This window comes from Berghia stephanieae, chromosome 2 (assembly GCF_034508935.2).
Source record: "Berghia stephanieae isolate SIO BIC M18660-M18661 chromosome 2, UCSD_Bste_1.3, whole genome shotgun sequence".
Lineage (NCBI taxonomy): Eukaryota > Metazoa > Mollusca > Gastropoda > Nudibranchia > Aeolidiidae > Berghia > Berghia stephanieae.
The window spans coordinates 93594391-93612894 of NC_088361.1; the positions used below are offsets into that span (position 1 = coordinate 93594391).

Sequence of the window (18504 nt, forward strand, 5' to 3'; positions counted from 1 at the left end):
TATGCGCACAAACCTTTTTTTTTTTAGCAATATTGTAGCCTTTATATTTGTATGCAATAGTGATAGAACTTTTTTACTTTGATTTTACATATTTTTTTCCTCTCAGAATTTTGTTTGGATCCTACCATCTCTATTATCAAATTATCTTATATGCTCACAAACTTTTTTTTAGCAATATTGTAGCCTTTATATTTGTATGCAATAGTGATAGAACTTTCTTTCTTTGATTTTACTTTTTTTTCTTCTCAGAATTTTGTTTGGATCCAACCATCTCTATTATCAAATTATCTTATATACTCACAAACCTTTATTTTAAAGCAATATTGTAGCCTTTATATTTGTATGCAATAGTGATAGAACTTTCTTACTTTGATTTTACTTTTTTTTTCCTCTCAGAATTTTGCTTGGATCCAACCATCTCTATGTTTTCCATAACCCACAAGAAGAGAAGAAATCAAATGTAAAGACGCCCACTTATGACAGTGCTCAAGAGGAGATTGCCAAGGAATCTGGCATCATGCAAGCAACCGATGGAAAATCTAAAGGTGATTAAGACTCTATTTATATATGTAACTCATCGCATCAAAATGGTATTCTTATATCACGGTGGTTTAAATGCTAAAAATAGAATTTATACAAGAAAACATGCGGCTTGGGTTAAGTTTTTGTGTTTTATTGAGGTGAATGAATGAGTATACTTTTTTAAACAGGTAAATACTGAAATATCACGTTTTACCCCAACGAAATAATGTTTTGAGGCCATGGGTCACATGTGTGACTTCCATCACGAAATGGTATATCATGCCAGAATGAATCTGACACTTGAAAGTGAATTTTAAGCTTAATGTGTTGAAGTTGGGTCAAAACAAATGACGTCATTGAGGACGAGTTTTGGTTTCTTTTTGGATTCTCATTTTGAATTTAAACTCAGTGGTCTTCATTTTAATAATTCCAAAATAATACTGCATTGACGCAGTGGGTCGCATAATATGTTTGGCAAAGAAGTAAGGATTTTTCACTTTATCATGGTTGATGAATCAAAAGTGGAAGTACACTTGTTGAATGAAGGATTTAAAAGGCAATATTGATATTTCTGAGCTTTAAAAAAAGGACAAAATCTAACCAAAAGCAAATAAGGAAAGAAAACATACCCTCCCCCCCCCCTCCCCCCGAAAATAAGACGATCTCAAAAACAAAAAAAATTGTATAATTTAATGTTTATGAATTTCTGCAATTTCAGAGGATCAGATACTTCAAGAAGAGCTGATTTCTCTTCTCCCAATGGTGGGTGAGGCCAATGCTATGTCTGAGGAACTGGACAAAAAAGTCAAGTTTGAAATTTGTTTGATATCGCCAATTGCAAGAGGACTAAAGGAAGGTCCCGTTGAAGTAAGAAATTTTATGTATTTTATTTTTGCCGATTTTGTTGTTGTTTTTGCAACTGTTGATCTTTCATTTAAAAACGATGTGATACGCCGTTGATTCATGATAGTCCTATATATCCTCAGTAACTATTAAATCATTTTTGCTCCCATTTATCTTCAATTTTATACCTTTTAAAATAGATTGGTTGAAAGAATGCATTATAAACTCGTGCTGACAAAGGGACTTTTGATGTATTAGACCCATTTTATTTAACATAACATATCATAGTTATGGTCGCTTAGGTCAAAGGCCTTTAAAATACCCTATGAGAAAAAAAGAAAGGTTCATATTTTTTTTCGAGCATCTACCAGCAACATTTGCATTATAAATTCAGTTATAAGAATATATAAAATTAATATTTACTGGTTGATGGTTTTTTTGTAAGTCGTGGAGCTTTAGAATTTGTGGAACCGTCTTTTATTTCTGTTTAATTCTATGTCAAAAATTAATGGATAAAAACCACTTTTTACTCTATTTTTTACAAATAATGAAATTATTTCTTAGACTTGGAAAGAAATGCAGGTGGTTATTTCAATAGATTTTTTTTAAATTTCAAAATTTTAACTTTTATACAGCATAATTTCCACTTAATGTAGTCAAAGTTTTACAAGGGTTTTCAAGCCAGACCCACACTTAACATATAGGACGAGATATGATGCCTGTGAGGTGATATTACCAAATTTCTTTTTTGATAGGGGCAACTCTGTTAACAACCAGGTTCTCATTTTACACCAGAGCACTATTAGAGACTATGGGTGGAGAACTTTTTCAAGGACGGCCCACAGTTTGACTAAAACCAAGGACCTCCTGGTTCTAAGGTGTGTGTCATACCAAAAGACCATAAACCCGTATATTTAAACCTTTAAAATTACAAACTGATTGTCTGCAGGTGATGGTCAAAATGAGGAACTTGGACAATGGGAATTCATGGTTGTTTGACAAGAACAATTTCATCAACCGTAAATACATGATGCAAGACATGTATCAGAATTACATGGATGGGGATAAGGACTGGGATGTTGTTAAGGTAATTGGTTGAAGTCTTCATCATCATCATCATCATCATCATCATCATCATCATCATCATCATCAACAGCAAAACAACTTCGAAAGCAAATATATTTTATTTTTTCCATTTTTAACAGAAATCTTTTGAAAATATTTAATAATCAGTGTCTTAATAGATTTGCATTCATTGATTTTCTAAAATCAAACCATAGAAATCATATATAACTTTATTCATTCCACAGGAAAAAGATCCTTTCTGGGAACCTCACACGACTCCTGTCATGATTGGTACCGTGTCCGTGTTCCTACAACCCTTGCCTTACTTGATTGAATTGGAGGAGAAAATGAGTATCATGGACATCAAGGGAGTGGAAGTTGGTGAGTTCTAAACAATGTTGATTGGCTGGTCTATATGTAATCAGTAGTAGTAGTAGTAGTAGTAGTAGTAGTAGTAGTAGTAGTAGTAGTAGTAGTAGAAGTAGTAGTAGTAGTAGTAGTAGTAGTAGTAGTAGTAGCAGCAGCAGCAGCAGTAGTAGTAGTAGTAGTAGTAGTAGTAGTAGTAGTAGTAGTAGTAGTAGTAGTAGTAGTAGTAGTAGTAGTCGTCGTAGTCGTAGTCGTGGTAGTAGTAGTAGTAGTAGTAGTAGAGAAAAAGGAAGAGGAACAGTTTATGATGATGATGATGATGATGATGATGATGATGATGATGATGATGATGATGATGATGATGACAATGACGATGATGAAGCTGGTAATGGCAATGGTAATGATGATGATAATAATGATAAAGATGATGATTCGGAAAAGGAGAAGAATTGGGATGGATAGAAACAATTTGATATAAATACTTATTGAAATGCTCCATCATATCTTAAATGATAATTTTATTTTACTTGATTGGATCTTAGGTAAGCTTGGAGTAAAGGCACTTCCATGTGACGACAAAGGAAGTAATTTACCTGAAGATGAGTACGTGGAGGATCCTAAAGAATGGCTGAAGGTAAATTTGTGGCTCACCAACTCAAATCAGTATTGAGTTGAGATGAATCAGACTGTAGCCTTTGTTAACTTATTGTTATGGCCTATGACTGACTCTAGAAATGGTATTATCACAATACAAGGAGACGATCACCAAAAGAAAGAGAAAAAAAAAAGAACTATAGGAAACAAGTGATCCTATTGGTTGTACAATTGATTTAATTTCTTATGGTAGTCTTTACATTGTATCGGGAGGTAATATAAATAAATTGAAAGTTAAAATACTACGATATTTGAACATTTTAGTTGGTTGCCGCTACATCCATTCACCTCATTAAAACATAAATTTGATCACATTTTTCTATATATTTTTTTACTATAAATGGAATTTTCAGCTCTTATACTAACTAAGGTGTGAATGAGTACCTGACTAAAGGCAGTGACGGAAAGAACGTATAACAGGGGACTGATACTGCATGCAATGGAAGTATGGTTTCATATGGCCTGCTCGAGAAAAAAAATGATACATTGTGAAGCATATTGAGCATGGTGGATCCGTTGAAATGCGCTATATCAATGTTCTTATATATTTTATGTTTATGTATATCACCCCAACATAATACTGATTTGATACAATTGGTCACGTTTATGTAGTTGGTGAAGTTTCGTGGTGATTTTTTGTTTTAAAAAATCGTCATGATTAGCTGTACTATAAACTTCAATACACATGATATTTCTTGTGATACTAAGCTGATAGAAGCTGTGGACTATAACAAGTAATAAATAAAAATAAATATATGACAGCTTCAAAAAAGAATAAAATACCCAACATGTAACGTTTCTGGCTCAAAACCCTTCTTCAGCTAACAACAAAACACAAAACATAAATTTATTACTTAAAAACCCAGTTACCTGGGCGTCCATCCAGGTCTTCTTAAACTCATTTTCCGTTTATATTCCCATCACTCATAAGAATCAGATTGATATTGTTCTTGTAACCATACTTTTATATCGTTAATGCAATTATTTTTTTGTTTGGTTTGTTTTCTGTTTATTTCTTAACAGAACAAGAAAGCTATCCACTTCAGACTTTGCTTGCTAGAAATCCAAGGAATGCCCACTAATTTTGACACAGTAAGGAATATAATAAATCTAGCACTTTTTGTTTTGTGATGTGTATGCCTGTAAAGGAAAAGTACGGGTAAGACACAAACTGTTGAAAATCTTCATCAATCTTTATTGTCATTTCTCTGGGTTTGCCATCTTCAGACATGAAATCTGTAAAAAAAAGTGTCATAAAGAGCATAAACATCAGATTAAAAAACAATCAATTACCCTGGAAAGTGCATTTTTCTTCATATCCTTGCTTTTCCCCAGTAGGTATTTATGCGTAACAACACCTCTATTTCTTATTGATTTTAAAAAATAGTACCAGCACATGGACTTGAACCTGGTACCCCATGATCAATATTTTCGCATTATTATTATTATTATTATTATTATTATTATTATTATTATTATTATTATTATTATTATTATTATTATTATTATTATTATTATTATTATTATTATTATTATTATTATTATTATCACGGAGTGTTATTCAACACCCGAAACTCGGGTGTATCTTGTCACCAGATTATTCGAATCCCCCGAGTAGTGCATGCGCATGTTTAGAATTAGCTACCTTCAGCAATGTACTTTGTATGAATTTATCAGCATGGTGGTAGGGCTAAATGGTTGTCTGAAGGCAGGGATAAATCAAAATGCTTAGGGATGAAACAATGCAAGTAATGAACAATTCGAATGTAAACCCTTCGTCCGCATAACAAAACAAAGAAACTGTCTAATAAACAGAATGTAGTGTTCGCTCCTTGTTGAATGGAGTCTGAACGAAACGAAAGCCATAGACTTACAATAGTTGAGCATACGACATGCATGGTGTGTTGAGAGGAAGGTGTGATACTACATACTTATTTGTAGGTCTGATGTTATGAGCTCATTGTTGTAATGGAAATATTTTCAGTCCAAAGCAAAATATTGCCACTGTAACGTACAACAATGTTTTAAAAAATCCCATAATTATGTAAGGTTATCAGACCTGCTAATAAGACGTTCTCGCAGGGGAATGTTTGGGGTAGGTCAATGTGCAGAGAAATGAAAACTTTCAAGAAATGAAGATTATATTATATTAATTCTTTGCATGTATGTTGATCTACAAGCATGATTGATTTGTATATGTTTTTATGAGTGAGAGAGAAAGAGGGGGGGGGGGAGGAGTTTAGGTTTATGTTTGAGAAGTTGATGGCGAGAGAGAGAGAGATAGAGAGAGAGAGAGAGAGAGAGAGAGAGAGAGAGAGAGAGAGAGAGAGAGAGAGAGAGAGAGAGAGAGAGAGAGAGAGTTGTTCATGTGGACTGTTGATGGTTTGTGTGAGTGTGGGAGACAAACCAAGAGTGATAGAAATTGCGAATTTGTGTTTTTGAATAGACAGGGTACTGAATTATCTAGTGACAATATAAATACGAGTTTCAGGTGTCGATTTATCTGGTGACAAAATACACCTGAGTTTCGTGTGTCAAATTACGCTTCCTTATTATTATTATTATTATTATTATTATTATTATTATTATTATTATTATTATTATTATTATTATTATTATTATTATTATTAATATTATTATTATTATTATTATTATTATTATTATTATTATTATTATTATTATTATTATTATTATTATTTTTATTATTATTATTATTATTATTATTATTATTATTATTATTATTATTATTATTATTATTATTATTATTATTATTATTATTATTTAAAAAAACAAACTTTTTCTGTGTTCCAGTTGTACTGCCAGTACACATTTTTCAATGAGAACAAACCCACCACGACAAAAGAAGTCAAACAAAAAGCACACGCTGACCTTGAATATGAACGTAAGATAGACATCAAATCAGTCACAGAGAAGGTAAATTAGTTTGTTTTAAAAAAAAATAATTTCAGTTTTTCATATTTTCCTTTTATCGTTGTTGATGTTGAAAACTGTAAATTCAATATCTATCCAACTGGTGCATAATTGTTTGCATTTTGAAAATTAATAAAAATGTTATCATAGAAAAATATTTTTATTCTTGCAAATTGAACGATGGCAGAAAATGAGGAAGAAGAAAGTAAGGTGGAAAACCTTACTTGTATTGCTTTGTGGTCTTGTGGTATGACATTTGCCCTTAGATGGTAGGTCCCTGGTTCGATTCCCTCTGTGAGAAAATGTGAAAAAGAGTCTTTTTCCAAGGACACAACTTTGCGCTGCCATAGTGATACTCAAATCAGGACCTTTCAGTCCAGAGGCAAGTGTCATACCACAAACCCACAAAGCTGCAGACTTATTAAATGCTTTCCTTTCTTACTTCATCCTTGCTTGATACATTTAATTGCTTCCTGATAAACCATGTTTTAACTGTCCCAATTCTTTTTTATTTTTTTATTTATTTTTTCATTCCTTTCTAATATCCACTATTCACAGCAATACAAGAGAAAAGACCACGCAGTTTTTTTTTAATGGAAATTTGTAACCTGTTATCGAGATTATAGATAAAATTTAGTAATGTAATGAGCTATAAATTTCTGTGCAAAAATAAATGCTATTGTTAATGTAAAACAGGGTTTGATGAAACATATTTTTCAATAAATTAATAAATATTATTCATTTTTTTTTCATGCGCATTACAATAAAATATGTGAACTTTTACTTTTAATATCCATCTATTGTGGTCAAAGTGCTTTACAAGGGATCCTGAGCCCGCAGCAACAATTATCATGTAATACGAGACATGATTCATGTCAAGCACTTTTGCAGTTTTGCTAGAAACAATGCTGTTTCTGACAATGTTCTCATTTTACACCTGACAGAATATAAGTAGACAGTTTTTCACAGAGAGCGTTGTTTTGAAAAAATTGCAATATCACCTAACAGGCATCATGTTTCGTCCTACATGTTAAGTGTTGCTGTTGGTTAGGGACACCTTGTAAAGCACTTTAAGCAAGTCTAGTGGATATTGTGCTCGCTGTAATAAATGCTCAAATGTCAAGACCACAAAACTGTAGATAAACCCGTTTATTACACATTAAAAAAATATCACCTGTATAAGAGTATAACTCACACTATTGTTAATTATTATCCAGTTCCTAAATTACTGTGAAAACGAGATGCTCGTTATTGAAGTTTGGGGGAAACAGAAAGAGGAGGGTTTGAAATCTGGTGGCAAAGCACAATTGAACACTAAAGATTTGGTCCAGAGAGAAAGATCAAACTTGGGACCCTCTCCTGCTCAATCCAAGGTATGTTTTCATTCTCTTTGTCTTCTCATGTCATTTTTACTATAAGTAGTGTACAAAAAAAATGAAAATAGAATTTTTATAAAAGACAACAAAATACCAAAGACGAGATGTTTGGGCTCAAAAACTTTTAATAACAAAAATATTAAAAACGTTAATACATCACTTAAAATCCAGACAAACGGACAGAGTATTTGGCATTTTTATTGGCTAATACGAAGTCGGAATAATTTCAACTTGAGCAAAAATAACCAAAAGAATGAAGGCAGAAGATACATTTTGTAAAAAGATGTCACATTACTTAATATTTTATGAGTAAAATATGAAGGTGGTATACGAGTTAAATGATTGTCTTCGAATTTTAATGTATTTCACAAATTATTTTTTGGCTTGACAAATAACAGAACATTTTTGTTCCTATTTTTGACACAGGACAACAAGAGTAAAGCAGCCACCAGTGCAAATGACAGCGAATTAGTTGTAAGTTATGAATTGTAATTCGTTATACTTATAGTTTTTCAGCCAAGAAAGATAACTATGATTTCCTCTTGAATACGAGTTGTTTAGCAGCAGCCTAAATTTTGGTTGAAAGGGATTAGAAAGTTATAATTTACTCTGGAATAAGAGTCTAATGACCAATTACAGTGATAAAAACCTTTGTCAATAAAAATATTCTAAAATCTTTAATTTTATTTCATTAGTGCAAAATATGTCCACAAACACCTTTTAAATTATATATAACTATTTCAAACTTAATTCAAACTTTTGAATGTCCTGTTAAATATCCTTTAAGCATTCCTTGTTTTAGGGTCACTTGATCTTAGTATAATATTATTCTCATGCCAACGTCATTTTAAAGTCATTTAATCAGTAACCCACTATACGGAACACATGGAACAACTACAAAAGTCATCGTACATTTACATCCTGTTACAAGACTGCAAGGGTAGAGCTCAGCTGGTCATTGGTTGGGATACGTAAGTTAGGAAGTAAGAAAGTCGTTGTAAACAATCTCGACAAGAGCCAATTTTTGAGAGGAAAAAAAAACCCCTCTCACTTTCCCTTTGTTATGAAATATTTATTCACAAAAGGTTTTTGTTGTGATTCACGGTGAAATTATTTCTCTTTCGCTAAAATCCACTGCAATATAAGACATTTTTGATTAAAAAGAGCACTTGGACCATCATCCACTATATCATTAAATCATACCAGACTTAATCATAAAACGTTTTAGATTTTTTAACATTTATCTGTAAATGAGTTCATTTTTACTGTATTTCTCATTTTTTTTCCCGTACTGTACAGAACCAGATCCAAGATCAAGTAAAGAAAGCAAAAGCCAAAGGAATGAAAGCTGTGCCTGTAAGATTTTATATTCTCTATCTCATGTGTCTATAGAATTTTAAAATTCTACCTTTTTTTTAATCTACAAATGTGTTTAGTGCTATTGAAATGGTCGTGAGTAAATAATAGAATATAACAATTATAGTAACATTTAATTTGTAGTGAATACAAACTGCTAAACTTTGTGTACTGTTGAAGTGTGAAACAAATATGAAAATAATAGCTTTGAAAAATTGCACATACTTTTTTGAAACTATAAATTTCACTTTTATTGAATATTTTTGAAGATTTAAATTAATAGTTTCTAGGTAGGGGTATCTTGACCTCTCATGGTGGACAGGTTAGGTCATTTTTGCTTTGTCTTCGTTCCTCCTATATTTGATCTCGTTTTCTAGGTTGCTCCCAATCTTTGTCTTGGAATGGGATTACTTGGTTTTGTCTTGGCCAAGGCCGGAGTGCTTGGCTAAGAGGAAAACAGTAGGATGTTTAGAATTAGTTGTGTTATATATATATTTCCCTTGTCTCTGTTATGTACGTTTGTAGTTTTTGTTTTAAATATATTATTGTATATATCAAAGTATATTCCTCTCTTAGTGGGATCCTGCTCTTTTACTTGGGTTGGACTTTTGTGTGATCTCAACTAATTACATCGATAATTTGCATGGACTCAGCATCTATTCCCTATTTGAACCAGTCCCTTTATATTCATTATAATTTTTTTGGTGATCCCATTTTCTAATTTTCCTTGCGCTGAAATAATATAAACCCTTAAAAACATTACAACAAAAATAATGAAACGTTTTAATCATTCTAAGATTTTACCGTGATATACTTAAACAGAATGGCTGTTAAATTCTCAGTCAGCAAAAAGCAACAACCCCCCCCCCCCCCTCAAAAAAAAAAAAAGAACCTTGTCATAATATTACCCTTTTAAAAATTAGACCTTCAGAGCCATTAATCATAAGAAGCTGTAGTTTATCCCGGTTTCCATAGTGTCAATTGGACAATAGCAATTTCTTGCACCCTTTCGATGGGATTATTGACATTTCGACTTCATTTTTGTCGGCACGAAGTGCCTTGTACTCCTCTGCCTCTGTTCATCTTTAAAGTGATGTATTAATGTTTTTGCTGTTTTTGATCTGGCTGAAAAAGGATTTTAAGTCGGATTGTTCTGTTTTTGGTATTTTGTTCTTTTTTGAAGCTGTTGTATACTCAGTTTTGTACATTCCTTTTTATCAGCTCAGCTATATCAGGGACCCGTACTAACTTAAATTGGATAATTGGGCCTGAAGGATAATAGTTTTCAAAAAATCAGAAGACAAATTTTAAAAATATCATTATGACATTTGAATATTTTCATTTTTCAACAGATTGATGACATTGAGGCAACTTTAGCAAGACTCACTGGCAAACCGCCTGCTGCAGCTAATGGCTCCAACACTAAAGGCTCCAAAACGTCGAAAGCCTGTGTTGTGCAATAGATTGATTATGATTTGACGACAAAATTGCTCATTATGGTTGTACTTGAAATCTCTTCCTTTAACTCCTTCCTGTTCCTCTCGATTTCCTGTCTTTCAACCCTATTTGGTAATACTGATAAATTATTATCTGTGATTCTGGTTATCAAAATGACAAGTATAATGATGATAAAAGCATTGATAAAATAAAAATCCTTATGATTTTAATAAAAGCAACAATAACAATGATGATGATGATTATAGTGATAGCCATAATTATGAAATTTTTGAATGTTATTAATATCGACGTCACTTCTAGCCTTTCAGTAATAATATGCATAACATTTATGTTTACTTGTATATTTATTATTGTCACAATTGCATTTAAACTTCATTTATTTGGTATCCTGGAAGTTTAAAAGACTTATATACTCATCAAGGATAGTTGCATGTTTATTTGAGGAATTCGATATTTATTCCAAAGACTTTTAAAAAGTATGAAAAATATTTCTTCAAGGAAAAGTTTTCTTTTTAAAATATGTAAAAATTACCAAGATGAAACGACATTGTTTCCCCTTTTGATTTTGCGTCTCTGATTCATCTCCTGTGCTGCATCTTCCTATATTTCCTGTAATAGCATGCTGTTATTTTTAACAATCAATCAATTAACATGTCTCTGGGTGGGGATCCTGACCTCTCATAGCGGGCAGGGAGGTACATACTATGTCTTCTATCCCCTTATATCTGTTTTCCAACATGCTTTCTGTCTTTGTCTTGGAATGAGATTACTTGGTTTTGTTCTGGCTCTGGCCGGAGTCCTAGCTGGGAGGGAAACAGTCAAATGCATAGTTATTGTTTTGGGAGATGATATTTTTTTCCTTGTAAATCATCTCTCTGTTATGTATTATTATTTTTATTTTGAATGTATAATGTAAGCATTTGAGTGTATTCCTCTTTGTTGGATTTTGTGCTTGTGTCTGGATGAGACTTGTAGGTGATTTCAAACTAAGTACATTGGTGGTATGCTCTTGGAATCTACATCTGATCCCTATTTGTTCTCAGTTCCCCTTTGTCTTACTTTTTCTTGGGTGCTTTAATTGTAATTCTAGAACTTTTTGCTATCCCATTTTCTTCCTTTTTACTGGCGCTGATATAACCTAAATGTGTTGCAAGCGCCGTAAAACCCTTAAAAACAAAACAAACAATTAACATGTCTTGATTTAAAATCTTTGTTTTGTTTGTTTTTAAGGGTTTTATGGCGCCTGCAACACATTTAGGTTATATCAGCGCCAGTAAAAAGGAAGAAAATGGGATAGTAAAAAGTTCTAGAATTACAATTAAAGCACCCAAAAAAAAAAAGTAAGACATAGGGGAACTGGGAACAAATAGGGATCAGATGTAGATTCCAAGAGCACACCACCAATGTACTGAGTTTGAGATCACCTATAAGTCTCATCCAGACACAAGCACAAAATCCAACAAAGAGGAATACACTCAAATGCTTACATTATACATTCAAAATAACAAATATAATAATACATAGCAGAGAGGTGATTTACAAGGAAAAAAATATCATCTCCCAAAACAATAATTATGCATTTGACTGCTTCCCTCCCAGCTAGGACTCCGGCCAGGGCCAGGACAAAACCAAGTAATCTCATTCCAAGACAAAGACAGAAAGCATGTTGGAAAACAGATATAAGGGGATAGAAGACACAGTATGTACCCCCTTGCCCACTATGGGAGGTCAGGAATCCCACCCAGGATTTAAAATCTACTAAGCTAGAAATGCGATTGGGATGTATAAACTTGACATAAGTGAGTCCTGCTTGGGATGATCATTTTCTAACACTAATTAAGAGAACTATATGATTCAGTTTCTTTCTCTGAAATAAGATGAAATTAACTGGCATTTATGACATTCAACTCAATCGAATAGTGTTCAAAATATTCGAATGGTGCAAGGAAAAAACAAACCCAAAAGCAAATAAACCCCAACTTAAAAAGTAATGATAACATGAATTCTGAATTGAAGAAGATGGTAATATGGTAAAAAGGTAAACAATGAGTTATGTGATAATGGCTGATAGTAGCCTACAGAAAAGTCAAATATAAAAAGATGCTTCAAAGGTTTAATTTTACAGTATGAAAAATTGTATCAGGGCATAGTCGCATCTTTCCTTATGATACTTCAATTCTCTGGTTGTTTTGATGTCAGAGCTCTTTATTTGACTTGTTTGGACTATCGTTTATCCGATAATTTTTTTTTGTACAAGTTTTGGAGATGATTTGCCATCATTCCTCTGTATGTCATTTATCAATTAAGTGAGTGTTCACAATATTCGACAAACTCGATTTCAACAATTTTTTTTGCAGTATAGAAGGATTCACACACAAATTCACCAATAATTTCTCAAGAAATTAGTAAATCTTAAACCTCATTGTAATTTTGTTGAGACCATTGTTTTTGAACATTTTTTGCAGTGTTTTGATTTTGGCTATATCTTGATTGGAGTACAATTCAATGAAAATGTGATGATTATAATTATTCCATTTACTTTTGGGCCTTATTTTTTAGATATAATTTCGTGTACCTATATACCGTTTCTCACACATCTTCTTGATTGTGAGGTCTACTTACTTCTGTTCCCTTTCAAGCCACCAAGTGATTCCCTGAACAATATTTTGTATTTTTTCTACATTTTGATTTTATAATTTTGATTTGATTGTCTTTTATATGTATGCCTCATGTGTTGACTTAAATGCCATCATCTGTGTGTGTGACTTATTAATAACCAACCGGCATAATATTTTTATACAGTGTTGTAATTGTATCATTAATATTTTACATTTTCTTAATTTATCATAATTCTTTTATTTATTTTAGCACAAAAATCTCCGAGCAGGACTCGAAACAGGTACAGCAAATTTACATGAAAGATTGATTTTTTTGTCATTATTATTATATTCTTTTCATATGATTTTATTTCCTTCCAAGCTGACATGATTGTGATATAGAAATATTTAATGAAAGTCTCAAGTGACAAGTGCTAGAAGACAAACGTTGCCATTTTACCAACTTTTTTCCACACTGCTGAAGGAGAAAACAAGATCATAATCTTATGAAACTTATCAATATATTTATATATAAAATGCCAAGTGTCATTGTTATAACAAATTATAACAATGGAATAAGTGACCCATCTCATCAATCTGGTATCATTCTATATCTGATTGAATTTGAGGAGAATATCTAAGTTTTGTCGGAAATGATAAGAAATGGAATGTTTTGTCGGAAATGATAAGAAATGGAATTTAAGTTTTAAAAAATTGAAATTTAAAAAAAATCAAGAAAAAATTTCCTTAATAAAGGACTTCAAATGTTATAATTTCAACTTAAAATTTAATTTTAAGCACCAAGTTCAGCCCGTCTTTGAGACCATTGATCACATATCATGACATAATTATAATGAAGTCTGTAATCCAATCAGTAGCACACTCAATCTTAGATAGTTTCACACATTTTATTTTTGTTTTTTGCTCATTTGTTCAGTTCTCTGTAACTGCATCTTTTAAAATTATTGACTCTTACATTCCAAGTTTTGGCATTGCCTAGTATTAATAAAAAAGGCAAAATAAAAAGGCATTTTACAGCTAAAAGAAAACAAAATTGTTGATTTTTGCTGTCACATTTAGCACGAGCTTGACTCATTTTCATAATTTATTATCATTCACCAGCAACAACAAACATCTGAAAAGATGCGAGTGAAACAGTGCCAATTGTAACAGAAAGAATAACACAAGAATATCTAAATAAATCTCTGCAGTCGAGGCAAGCTGATTTTTTGGGTTGATTTATTCTTGTATTTTTTAGTAAATAGTAAATAGTAATAGTAAATAATGAATTTATATAGCGCCTAAACATCCACGTTAATCGTGCTCTGCGGCGCTTTACATAATGAAAATAAAAATGTTTAAAAACAACAAAATTAAAAATCATGACACTACATGATACATAATATGCATGCATACAAAAACATAATCTAAGCAACATCTATTTCATGAAAAATAAGCCTCACGGAACAACTCAGTCTTCAGACATTTCCTGAAAGATGATAAATTTTCACAGGACTTTGTCCGAGGACTAAGTGCGTTCCATAGGCGTGGAGCTATGAATGAAAAGGCTTTTTCCACCGAAAGTGGATTTTGAGGTGGTAACTTTTAGAAGTTGGGACTGAGATGATCTTTTTCTATCTGCTTTTTTGGCACTGCTTTATTCACATCTTTTCATATTTCTATCTTACATCAGTGCCTGCTTTCTAATTTGGCACATGGATACCAACAATACAGTTTGAAAAATGATTTGGGATCTGCATGAAATGTATTTCAATGGCAATGTGCAATTACCAAATGTTTCCTTTATAATCAAAATGTGTTGCTTTTTGAATACTATTTCATATTTATTTATAATTTTACTAGATTGATATTTTAAAATTCTCTTTTACTCGAGATCTTTTATATTGCAGTTATATTGTAAGCTGTATTGTATTTGTATAGACTTGTTTTCTGCTTGCCAAATTCATGTTTACCTTTAATCAGTTCAAAACCAATAGTTATATTACAAAAAGTAATAAACAAAAATGAATATAACAGCTTCAAAAAAGAACAAAATACCAAACATGGGACGTTTCGGGCTCAAACCCCTTCTTCGGCCAACAAAAAAAACAATAAAGATTTTTGTTTATTACTTTTTACAGTCCACATCTTCTAGTAGCTTAGTATCACTTTGAGTTATATTACACAGATTGAATTGGGAATTTGACTTCTCAACATATATAAAAGCAACATAATTCATTAAGATGAGATTGTTTTATCATAAAGAATTTAGATTGAATCTTGCTTAAAGTAAGAAAAATTCCATCTGAACAATCAGTTTTGTAATTATGAAAATTTAAAAAAACGCCCAAAAAACATTATATCAATTGTCATCACAGTTTGAATGACTATTACTTTTGCAGTTTGGTTATTTATATGCTGTGTTAGAATGGAATCATTCCATCTTTAATTGAATATTTCTTTGGTTCGTGTTACATTATATATTTTGTACAAAAGTAACGGATAAGTAAATAAGTTTAAACCCATCAATAAAACGTCAAGTAAAGGGTTTTGTTCCTCTTTGTCAAATAAAATAATCATCTATGTTTTGACTTCATTACCTGATAAGAAAAACGAGAAAATGTCATGTTAAAAAATCCTCTTAGTTGGAAATCTGAGACAGATGGGAAATTTAAAAGCTGTGCAATTTATTACTGAAAAACGAAACAACTCAAATGTCTGCTATCATTTATTGAACCAAAATTCATAGCAAGGTTATATTTGTTACATAATGTAACTTTCTTAACACCATGTACCTCAATAATGGTTTCTCATATGTGACTCCCCGTCTCACAGCATTATTATCTCGGGATTAAAAAGGTCCTGGAAATTGAATTTCTATCCACAAATATGAAACTTGAGGTTGGTTTCTATTTGTAATGGTGGAGAATGAATACAATTTCTTGGAATTCAAAAAGCTTTTAAGTTTTTAAATCTTATCATTTTAATTCTAAATCAGACCTGCCTAGTACTATGAAAAATTCGTAGAAATCTTTTTGAAAAGGAAAATTTAGTTCCTAAGATCCTATATTCAGGACTTTGGTGCATTTGTAGATAATGGTGATGACAAATCATTGATTTGTAAATCTATTTATAGTGACTTTTCATTTTTTTCCTTTGGAAACCACGAATTAAAAAAAATTTAAGTGGGCAGCTCTGTTCTAAATTCACTTTTCGCGATCTGATTCATCCTGACACATTATCGATTTGAGATGTTGGGTCACATATACTGAAAAAAAAATAACATTGAGATGTCTCTTTTTTGGATCTGCAAACTGCAACATCTACAGCAATTCTGAGTCTTACTGAAACCGATGTTTTTATATGAAGAAAAAGATTTATTTTCTATTTAAATTCTTTATCTGGCACGATGGCAAATTGATACCTTGTATTGTTTTTTTTTTGTTTGAATTTTTTTTTTCGTGTGATCTCATTCAATAATTTTTATAAAATTTATTATATGTATTGATTTTGGTGATTAATACAACTCATATTAACATTCCTTTTTTATATGCACAATGTCCCACAACTATCCATCAAGCAAATGTTCATCATCAAAATATTACTGCAATCAGTAGAATGGAGAATTATTAATTTCTTTCACTTCATGTATGACAAATTAGCATTGCTCTTTGGATATTTACCAGTGAATGACAACTGGCGATTACATCAAAATATATACAAACGATAATTATAAATGAGTCTTGATTAAGCTGGAGTAATGAAAAGGATCATTACACTTCAATGTGATACTTTTCTTTGTGGTCTATTCCAAGGGAAGACTAGAATAATGCAGGAGTCATTCCACACTGTAGTGTTGCAAAGTGAGCTATAGCGAACTGCGACAACTTGAGGTCACACAGTGCAATGGGGGGATTGAGCTTAGTACCGTCTGGGAATGAAGTAAAAACCATACTACTGCCCCAGCCATGATAACTTCTTAGTGCTCAATGGATTTTAGCAAGTAAGAAACAAAAATGAATGTAACATCTTCAAAAAAAGAACAGAATACTGAACAAGGCATGCTTCGGGCTAAAACCTTCTTCAGCCTACAACAAAACACAATGAAAACGTAAATACATAACTAAAAAAACATTTTGACGTTTTTTTTAGCAATATATTTATGTTCTAATTATTTTTTGTTGTAGGTTGAAGAAGGTTTTTGAGCCCAAATCGTTTCGTGTTTGGTATTTTGTTCTTTTTTGAAGCTGTAACATTCATTTTTGTTTATTACCTTTTACTGTCCACACCTTCTCGCAACTTCGTATCTCTTCAAATGGATTTTAGCCTATCTTATCTGATTACAAAGAGCACAAGTCTCTGGGATTACAAACGACAATTCTATTCTGATTGAATTTGGGTTATTATTAATAAATTGATAGCTCTTTACCCTTTTACAAACGTGGTTATTTGTGGGACATTAATATTGCCTTGATTTAATCTGTGATTTATTGTAATCTTTTATTTACAATATAAACATGTTTTTTAAAAAAAAACCTTTTTTATATACCTACTTTTTGTTTAAACCTGGGCGGGACAATTATATTACTTTGTAAAAAAAAAAAAAAAGAATTAAAACTTATTTAACTTGCACATGTTTGTTCATGATTTCTTTTGTTATTTTGTACTTTTATTTCTTTTGATTCTTTGAACACATAATCCAATCCAATCCATACTGCTGCAGCTTCAGTGCTGTAGATAGACACAACATTTGTGTGGTGTGGGATGGTGCTAGGTTATGGCAATGTATCACAATAGTTACGAAAGGTTTTTGTGAAAAACATGCGTCATATAATTCACGGAAATTTTAAAAAGTTATTTCATAACAGCTTTATAGGACTGAAGATTATGCTGTTTTCATTGCACATCGTCTCTCGTCCCAATAAAGTTTTGTTTAAAAAATCCTCCCAAATAAACGGTGTCTGGGTGGGGTTCCCTACCTCCACAGTGGGCAGGGAGGTACTTACCGTGTCTTCTATCCCCTTATATCTGTTTTCCAACCTGCTTTCTGTCTTTGTCTTGGTATGAGATTGCTTGGTTTTGTCCTGACCCTGGCCGGAGTCTTTGGCTGGGAGGGAAACAGTCAAATGCATAGTTATTGTTATGGGAGATGATATCTTATTCCTTGTAAATCATCTCTCTGTTGTGTATTATTATATTTGTTATTTTTAATGTATAATGAAATGTAAGCATTTGAGTGTATTTCTCTTTATTGGATCTTGTGCTTGGGTCTGGGTGAGACTTATAGGTGATATCAGACTAAGTACATTGATGGTATGCTCTTGGAATCTATATCT

General features: G+C 31.9%; 1 protein-coding gene across 2 annotated transcripts in view; it reads left to right on the forward strand.

The window, feature by feature from the left end:
- Nucleotides 1–15230, forward strand: part of LOC144965894 (kinesin-like protein KIF28) — a 34601-nt gene extending 19371 nt beyond the window's left edge. Inside the window, exons 16-27 of one of the 2 annotated variants that reach the window (XR_013644120.1) lie at nt 397–545; nt 1241–1389; nt 2315–2452; nt 2676–2811; nt 3339–3430; nt 4474–4542; nt 6262–6384; nt 7599–7754; nt 8184–8231; nt 9057–9113; nt 10466–11232; nt 12299–15230. Coding sequence is in view for 1 of the 2 variants with exons in the window: in XM_078901721.1 (XP_078757847.1) it covers nt 397–545; nt 1241–1389; nt 2315–2452; nt 2676–2811; nt 3339–3430; nt 4474–4542; nt 6262–6384; nt 7599–7754; nt 8184–8231; nt 9057–9113; nt 10466–10576 (1228 nt within the window). In the remaining variant the exon portion in view is untranslated. Of the gene's footprint in view, nt 1–396; nt 546–1240; nt 1390–2314; nt 2453–2675; nt 2812–3338; nt 3431–4473; nt 4543–6261; nt 6385–7598; nt 7755–8183; nt 8232–9056; nt 9114–10465; nt 11356–12298 lie in introns of those variants that run through there. The other variant, XM_078901721.1, reaches the window with a different exon arrangement.
- Nucleotides 15231–18504: the final 3274 nt, after the last annotated feature.